The 8,565-nt window shown below is 42.6% G+C and overlaps 1 protein-coding gene across 2 annotated transcripts; it reads left to right on the forward strand.

The window, feature by feature from the left end:
- The first annotated feature begins 1,937 nt into the window (after nucleotides 1-1,937).
- Nucleotides 1,938-7,639, forward strand: LOC120665760 (lysophospholipid acyltransferase LPEAT1-like). Of its 2 annotated transcripts, XM_039945427.1 has the most exons (9): nucleotides 1,938-2,574; nucleotides 3,149-3,268; nucleotides 3,377-3,414; nucleotides 4,933-4,997; nucleotides 5,604-5,672; nucleotides 5,944-6,077; nucleotides 6,606-6,746; nucleotides 6,853-6,916; nucleotides 7,221-7,639. In XM_039945427.1, exons 1-9 carry the CDS (start codon nucleotides 2,056-2,058, stop codon nucleotides 7,238-7,240), a joined length of 1,170 nt encoding a protein of 389 aa, XP_039801361.1. In that variant the 5' UTR covers nucleotides 1,938-2,055; the 3' UTR covers nucleotides 7,241-7,639. The 2 variants fall into 2 exon arrangements, with proteins under 2 accessions (XP_039801361.1, XP_039801360.1); XM_039945426.1 differs by lacking the exon at nucleotides 7,221-7,639 and having other exon boundaries at nucleotides 6,853-7,161.
- Nucleotides 7,640-8,565: the final 926 nt, after the last annotated feature.

Below are 8,565 nucleotides of genomic sequence, written 5' to 3' on the forward strand. Positions count from 1 at the left end.
AAAAAGTTTGCACAACCCAAAAAAACTTGCATCCCAAAAAAATTTGGGTGGTGTTTAGTTCCCAAACTTTTTTGGGCTGCAGCTTGAACTTTCCCTATGCCCTTTCGTGAACAGTGGTGGGCTGGCTAATTTTGTGTGCCGTTTAGTTTGCCAAAAACTTCACGCTCAAATTTTTTGGCCCACCCGAATTTGTTGGAAACTAAACGCAGCCCAAATATTCTTTCAGGACAAGTGGCTTTTGCAAGGGTAAAATATAACAGACGACTAGTCGCGCTAGCAACTTATCGCGCGACCAGCGCGATGTCGGACTGGCCCGGCGGACCAAGGCCTGGCGGCCTGCTACCTGCTCGGCCTTTTACAATTGGAAAAATCTAACCATTGACCGGTCGCTACATCTAACCATGGCCGGTTTATGGCCTAATAAAGTGTCACAACCCCATATTCATCCTCCTGACAAGATTTTCCATTCACATATTCTCCACCCTAATACAGTTAGCTTCGGAGTCTATTAAACATAAAAGATTTTGGGCTAAAAATATTTTATGTCCTTCATACGATGTCTGTTTTGATAACCAATTACACTGTTGTGTTCCATACGACAAGACGAACAAAATTAGACCCCACCTGTATATGTTGTGGCGAAGTTTTGCATTAGTAGCAACTTATGTGTAAATTTAAGTTTGAAGATTATCGAAGAAGTTGCTACACCGTACATATATAAGTTGCTACTATATCTTTCAAAAATAAGTTATATACATGGCCACACCCCAGCGCCTCTATACAACACTCACGTGGCCCATAGCCTCCTTCCAGCGACCTTTCATTCCTTATGGTCTTTCAATTCGAGACTCATCTCGTATATGCAAGTAGCTTTGATTTGACCCGGATATCCTCTTATGGCCTGCACTTTTTTTATGTGGCAATTTCTTTCTTTCTCTAGCAATGTATGTGTATAGACTTATTGTGGTGATAACTTATGTGTATAAAAATTTTTATTTTGTGTCAGCTTTATGTATATGAGTAAATGCTAGATTTTACTTATAGTAACTTATATCTTATATGTGCGGCAACTCATATGTACAATATATTGTACTTTTGTGACAACTTTCTTCTATAATAATTTATAAATATTTCTTATGGCAATTTATATCTTATATGTGTGGCAACTTATGTGTATGAAACTTTATATTTTTGTGGCAACTTATGTATATAACATATAGCAACTTACTATCCGTGCAAAACATCTTCAAAATATATGCAAATGGGATCTCGTTTGGACTGTCTTATCATGTAGAACACAACGGTGCAATCGGTATTCAAAATGGAGCTCGTATGAAAGAGATATAATATTTTTTAGAAAACTATATCATTATTGTAGTGGACATTGATTTGATAGGATAGGTCGTGTTTAGTTGCGCGTTGTAAAGTTTTTGAAAAGACATCTTTCTACATTTGAAGTACTAAACATAGACTAATCACAAAAATAATTTCAGAACTTGTCTGTAAATCGCGAGACGAATGTCTAATTAATCCGTCATTAGAGGTTATTTACTGTATCATTACTGTAGCAATTTAGCATCTAATTACAGTCTAATTAGGTTCATTAGATTCGTCTCGCCATTTACAGACAGCAGTCGCAATGCGTTTTTTATTTCGTCTAGATTTAAATCTCCATGCAGGTGCCGGAAAATATTTTTGGAATTTTGATTTTTTAACTAAACACGGCCTAGAGCTGTGCGTGGGTAAAAGAGGAATGCGCGCCAGGTCGCGCGTTAAGGCTGTCCTTTTGCAAGCGGGAGGCAGTCCACAAAACCAGCTAATAATCACGAGTTCACCACCATGACAAAACCCAAATCCAATCAAACACCTCCCAGGATCCTGACCGTTCGGTCGAAATTCAACGATTCATCTTCCTTCTCCCCCGTCACCGTCTGGTCGGCGTCTCCTCGTCGCACAAGTCACCACCGACCGCATCTCCATCTCGGCGTCCTCACCATGCCGATCCGGCGTCAGCGCTAGGGCTAGGGTTAGGGTTTCCGCTTCGCCTTCACTGCTATGGCTCCAAACGACGCCGCTACTGCCGCTCCGTCCGAGCCGGAGAGCGTCGGCGGCCGGATGAGCAGCGAGGACATGGTCGCCACGAGGCCGCTCCTCTCGTCGCCCTCCCCCTCCCCCTCCCCCTCCGCAGCCTCCGCAGCGCCGGTGCAGGAGAGCATAGAGGAGCTGGATCGGAAGTACGCGCCGTACGCGCGGCGGGACGCGTACGGGCCGATGGGCCTCGGGCCCGTGGGCGCGCTGGAGGCGTTCCGGCTGGCTTTCGCGGCGGTCGTGCTCGTCCCACTCCGGGTCGTGGCAGGCATGCTCGTCCTCGTGGTCTACTACCTCGTGTGCCGCGTGTGCACGCTGCGGGTGGAGGAGGAGCGGGAGGGCGGCGAAGGGCACGGATACGCGCGGCTGGAGGGGTGGAGGCGGGAGGGGGTTGTGCGGTGCGGCCGCGCGCTCGCTCGCGCCATGCTGTTCGTCTTCGGGTTCTACTGGATCCCGGAGTACGACTGCCGCTTCGCCGATGCCGAGGTGATCAGTAGTTCTAGTTCCGGGAGTGTTGATGACTAGTTCTAGTTCTCTATAAGCAAGTTTTCTATTGTCTTATTTCTGCTTCTTGCTTGCTTTGTGCTTGATTCCTGAGCAAGGAAAGGCCTGGCATGGGCGATGTTCACAGTATTTGGTGCCATATGCATCATGGTTAGTTGTCGGACTGTGCTTTGTGGTCAAGATGTTTTTCCTGTGGGGATAGATCTATAATACATAGACTGATTAAATCTCATGGTGACTATGTGCCACACTCCACTAGCCCCCGAGTGTTTATTTGCAGCTAAAATGTTACTAGGTGTTAGAGAAGTATTTGTGATGTGGGGTTTAAAGTTCCTTAAATATCAGAATGTGTCGATAGTGTGATGAACCTGGTGGTGGTTGTGTAGTGCAGTCATCATTCATAGCAGAATATAATATCAATGTATTTTTAGCCTTTATCGACTGTCTGTAGGTGAGTCCTACTTGGGGGGCTTGAATGGTGAATTGGTATGAATAATATATATGGCTAGTTTTGTGTCTCTGTCATCTGCAGCTAGTCATTCTTCGTTTTTTCCAGGATGGGCATGCGGACCAGTCTAAAGAAATGGAAAGGCCTGGGGCTATTGTATCTAATCATGTTTCTTATGTGGATATTCTTTATCATATGTCGGCCTCTTTTCCCAGTTTTGTTGCTAAGGTACTTCAAACAGTTTGTGACATGGCAAGTGTTTATATGATTTCTCATTTTTTTTCATTATGATATGTTGATTTTGACATGTCTCTCTTGCACATTTTGTCCTTGAAGAGATCAGTAGCCAGATTGCCCCTAGTTGGTCTCATAAGGTACTAGCATTCTCCACTGTCTCTGAAGTCTTGTTTCTCTGAGTTTCCTTGATAGAAGAAGGCTAGTGCCCATCTATGCAGCACGGATACATATACGTGTATCGATATCGGAAGGATACGGATACGCGGATACGGCAATTTCTCAAACAACCCGATACGCGGATACGTTTTTAACTATTTTATTAATAAATAGATAACAATGCATATTAAATTGCAAAATAGTTGTTCAAATTCAACATAGAGACATTTAAGGTCTATTACACTCAGAATAACATGATAGCAGGTTCTAATTTAGGAAATTAATAAAAGGCAGTAGCAAACTAGCAATATAGTACTATTAGTAGGATAGGATAGCATCAAGCCATCAACATCAAGCTAATTCCTCGGTTTACTCATTCTCCTCCACACTTTCAACCTCAAGATCACCTAATCCAAATGAACAATGAACATTACTCAAATTGGACAAATTTGGAGATGCCATACTACCACTAGCAGTACCACTTCCAGCACTACTCAAATTTGGAGATGACATACTAGACAATGAACATTGGACAAAATCAATGAGGCAGGGCGCACTGGCTCAGATCTAAATTGGATTGGGGAGGGAGAGGAACTCACCTAAGCAGGGGGCACGAGGCAGGGTGCAGTCACGGGCTCGCCGTCGCAGGGGATCGTTGGCGTTGCAGCCGACCGGGCGCAGCTCTTCGTCGCCGTCGCGGGGCTCCTCGTCGCCGGCGAGGGCGGAGGCTAGTCCCCGGCGGGCGGCGGATCTGGATGCCGCGTGGGGGAGTCGGGATCTGGACGCCGCGTGCGGGCGGCGGCTGCGTGACGCGGACTGCGCGTGGGAGGGGTCGGCGGGGCTCGTCGCCGGCGGGTGGTGGACACGGGCGCTGCGTGGGGGGGAAGTCGCGCAGTCTGGAGGCGGCGGCCACGGCTGCTGCGTCTGCGTGTGCGCGTGGGAGGGGTCGGGAGTAGGGTAAAGGCAGAAGGTTGGGCTGGGCCGTATCGATTGCTAAGGATACGTTTCCATTCCTCAGTTTCAGGCCCATTTAATCAGGGATACGCGGACACGTGACGGATATGTATCTGTGCCGTATCCGTATCGGATATGTATCCGACACGGGATACGTGTCTACACTGGCGTATCCGTGTTTCTGAGGTGCCCATGTTAAAGCACCATTTTTCTATTTAAGTCTTTGTGTCATGTTATAGCATATTTACTAGAATATGCTTGTATCGGTGTCCTAAGGTGTTAAGAGTCTATTAAGAGTCTATTAAGGTGTCTTAAAGATTCTAGTAGCATATTCTCTAGAATATGCCGTCTTGGAGTCTATATATGTATCAAGACTGCCCATTGGGCCTCTTTTAATGAAATCAGATCCATTCGGGCCAACATTCCTACCAGAAATTATAACATGGACTTGTAGCAGATAGTTTTATACTGGACAAATGTTTGTATTTATATTTATTTTGTGTATGATGAATTGAAAATAATGATTTTGTTATATCATCATGCAGCAAATGTCTTGGATGCATTTTTGTTCAGCGGGAGTCTAAAACATCAGATTTCAAAGGTGTTTCAGGTACTTGGTGATGTCCATGGTCTTAAATCAACATAGCTTGTCTTTTTTTTAGCTTATGCAGATAAAATTTACTTTCTCATCATTAAAACTTGAGTGTTTTTTGGAATATGACATATAAGTGACTACCAAATTTTGGTCATGAAATTGTGTGCTAAACCTTTCACTAGCTGATGAGTGTCCACCACTAATAAATTCCATCCATGCTCTTTAATTAAAGTGTCCATTCAGCGCAGCATCCCGTTTGTAAACTATTTACTGATCAAATATTATACAATAGACAAACCATATTTTAATGGGGCAATACTATCCTTGGCAGTTTGACAACTTTTTTGGGAAGCGGGGAGCTACTTTCATAACCAACTAAAAATCTAAGAAGATTTAGGAAGTTCCAGAACCATAAGAATGCGCCAAAAGATTGGAAATTTAAAATTCATGAAAGATCTAATGAAAGTTTAACTAAATTTGGAAGTTTTGAGTATAAGATGGTATTGCTAGCTCTTCTATACGAGTTCTAAGCTGAGGCACTTTTTCTGGATACAGATATTGGATGGAATACTTGATTCCATCTTGCTTCTTTTAGATTCTGATATTCTATACCGTTTACAGGTGCTGTAACTGAAAGAATCCAGCGTGCTCATCAACAGAAAAATGCGCCAATGATGCTACTCTTTCCTGGCAAGTTCATATTAACTTTGAATTTGATCTTCTCTATTTCTATGTCTTGTTTTGGATACTGGTTTAAAGGTTATTTACCAGAATATATACATGGAATATATGATTTTTACTTTTTTCACTGAACCATTGACACATCTTCATCGTGTTATCATCTTTTGTTATCATATTGTGATTCTCTTGCTGGTTTTGCTATCCAGTCTTGATAGTAAGATCAATCGGTTGCTTATGTACAAAATTACTGCTTTATTCTAATTACATTCTGTAATTGCAGAAGGCACAACTACAAATGGGGATTATCTCCTTCCATTCAAGACAGGTGCTTTTATTGCAAAAGCACCAGTTCAGTCTGTCATTTTAAGATATCCTTACAAAAGATTTAATCCAGCATGGGAGTCCATGTCAGGGGTAAGTACCACGGACAATTTTTTTTCTGACTGAAATTTGCAATTTAAATGCTAATAATAACGAGACAGATTCATAGCAATACCATGAAATATGATATATAAAATTGGTGTTATCCTCATTATAGCAGCTTTTGACCCATGGATTTGATTAATTGTACGCTTACAAATACTGAAAAATGACCCTCTTCATTTCAGTACCATTTTGTACCTCTATTACTATTATTTATTGACAAATAGAAGCAACTGAATATCTGAGTAACTATTTGAACTAGCCTTCAAGTTAAATTCTGCTTCACTGGTATCAGTTTGTAGATGTAAAATAATACAGAGAATCATCACCTCTAAACATACCAACACTTCATAAAGTTTATGAGACAGCTGCAGGTTGTGGCAATGTTAGTATGGTACATATGTAATCATGTGTGAGTGCTGTGTGGGGCTTGTTCTGTCTGTAAACTAGTTTTTTTTTAACAAAGTTGCTTTTGTTGTATCTATTTATGTTTGCTGAATTGTCCTGAAAAATGTCCAGGCACGCCATGTATTTCTGCTCCTTTGTCAATTTGTAAATTATCTAGAGGTGATCCATTTGCCCGTCTACTATCCTTCTGAGCAAGAAAAGAATGATCCTAAGCTCTATGCAAATAATGTGTGGAAATTAATGGCAGTGGAGGTATGTTTCTAACATTTATAAATGATTAATTGCAAGGAATGGTTAGATCATACCATTTATGGTATTATGGTAAGTTCCATGTGAAAATCTTGACATCCTTTTTCAGGGAAACTTAATTCTTTCAGTCCTTGGGCTGGCAGAGAAGCGAGTATACCATGCAGCCCTGAATGGTAATAGTCGACCTCGTGTTTTACATCAGAAAGATGATTGAAATGCCATTCTGTCGTGCTTCCATAATACTGACAGTTGAGTGGTTTGCTTGTAATTGTGTATACATGCTTGTGCATTGTCATGGCTGAGAGGACTGTTGTGAATATCATATTGACATAAAGCTGTAAAACAATTTGCCAACTGCCAGTTCAGTAATTATGTCAGTTATACTAATACATGACCGCTTCGCACATTTGGTCATTTGGAACCCTTTTACTATCGCTTGTTCCACAAACTGAACCATCTACCTGATCTTCCCTGCAGGATTGTTGTGTCAAAGCTAGTTTGGATAAAATTTGGAAATGCTTGCTGTTAGTTTTTTCTAGTTGTACCTGTACCATTGTTGTAGAGGAAAAGAAACCAGATTTTGCCACGGATCTTTCTCATCAAAGACCATCTGTAGATGACCACACTATTTTGCTGCAAGAATCAGATAGGCTTTTAAACCAGGAGTTTCAACATAGGGAGCAAGTAAGGCATAGCGGTGAATTTGCTATTTTCTTATACTCGTGTCACAGTTCATGTTGGTATGTGTTTTGAGTTAACATGATGTACCTGATGTATTCGTTGACTAACATCTAACAAATATACTAGCTCCCCCCCCCCCCCCCCTTCAATAGGACGCAGGCTTATCAATTGTACTTGCATTCTTTTATGCAAAACATCGAAATATAGTGTACTAACCGTTTCTTTCTAAAACACGATTTGCTTGATGTGTTACAAACTTCCAATATTTGATGGTGGTTCCCTGGTGTGTTCAGTACAGCGGATATTTGGTTTGCCTTGCTTTTTATAGTTAAAAACCATCGTGATGGGCTGGGGATATCTGTGTCTACCATTTGTATCGTTGCAGAGGTCGGTGATTGCTGAGCTTGTTTGGCGTTGGAGCATGCACGCCTGGCCAGGCATAGAACCTGTTATGGTCAGTTAGTCGCACTAAGCACCTGTGGAGATGCAACATGACTCCCCTCAAAACCTTCGTCACACTGAGCCGGCAACGCGTTTGCATGTTTGGCCAGCCTGAGTAACCCGAGTGTTCAGAGAAGCAGCACTTGCGACAATAGGAGCACCATGAAAACACTAATCACACGATGATTAATGGAATGAGAGGCTGGATATTGCCTGGAGGCTGAAGCTGTCTGCCCGTGTGTGTGCCCGGTTTATGCGATTTCTGATCTGCCGATAGTGTTAGGGCGTGTTTGTTTCAGCTTCCGCGGCGCGTTTGAGCAAAAAAAAGCAAAATACACCCGCCAAACGCCCCGCATTGGCTGTGCGTTGCACAACCACGAATCGCAGAAAAAGCTGCGGTTTCAACGTGCGGCCGGCAAAAAGCGAGAAGCGGGGTTGGAGCTGCGTTTCGCTTATACACGTCGCGCTTACCTAGGCCACGGTCCCAAACAGGGCTTTAGTGCTTCGGCACTGGAACACATCCTATTGTAGAGTATGTGTTTGCAGACTATACCCCTGGTTAGAGTAACCACACGATTACTAATGCTTTAGCTTGCCTAAAGAAAGTGAAGAGATCTTCACAAGTGCTACAAAACAATGCATTGGAGATGATAGTTTTTTTTTGTTGCAAAGTACTACTTTATGTGGCTGTATTGAAAAC

The sequence above is a fragment of the Panicum virgatum genome, chromosome 3N (genome assembly GCF_016808335.1).
Source record: "Panicum virgatum strain AP13 chromosome 3N, P.virgatum_v5, whole genome shotgun sequence".
Lineage (NCBI taxonomy): Eukaryota > Viridiplantae > Streptophyta > Magnoliopsida > Poales > Poaceae > Panicum > Panicum virgatum.

Excerpts from the sequence above, each read along its gene's own strand:
- LOC120665760 (XM_039945426.1), top strand. The coding sequence starts at position 2,056 with ATGGCTCCAAACGACGCCGCTACTGCCGCTCCGTCCGAGCCGGAGAGC. Across the intron at positions 3,269-3,376 it reads TTCCCAGTTTTGTTGCTAAG|AGATCAGTAGCCAGATTGCC; the intron begins GTACTTCAAACA and ends TTGTCCTTGAAG. Across the intron at positions 6,747-6,852 it reads GGAAATTAATGGCAGTGGAG|GGAAACTTAATTCTTTCAGT; the intron begins GTATGTTTCTAA and ends ATCCTTTTTCAG.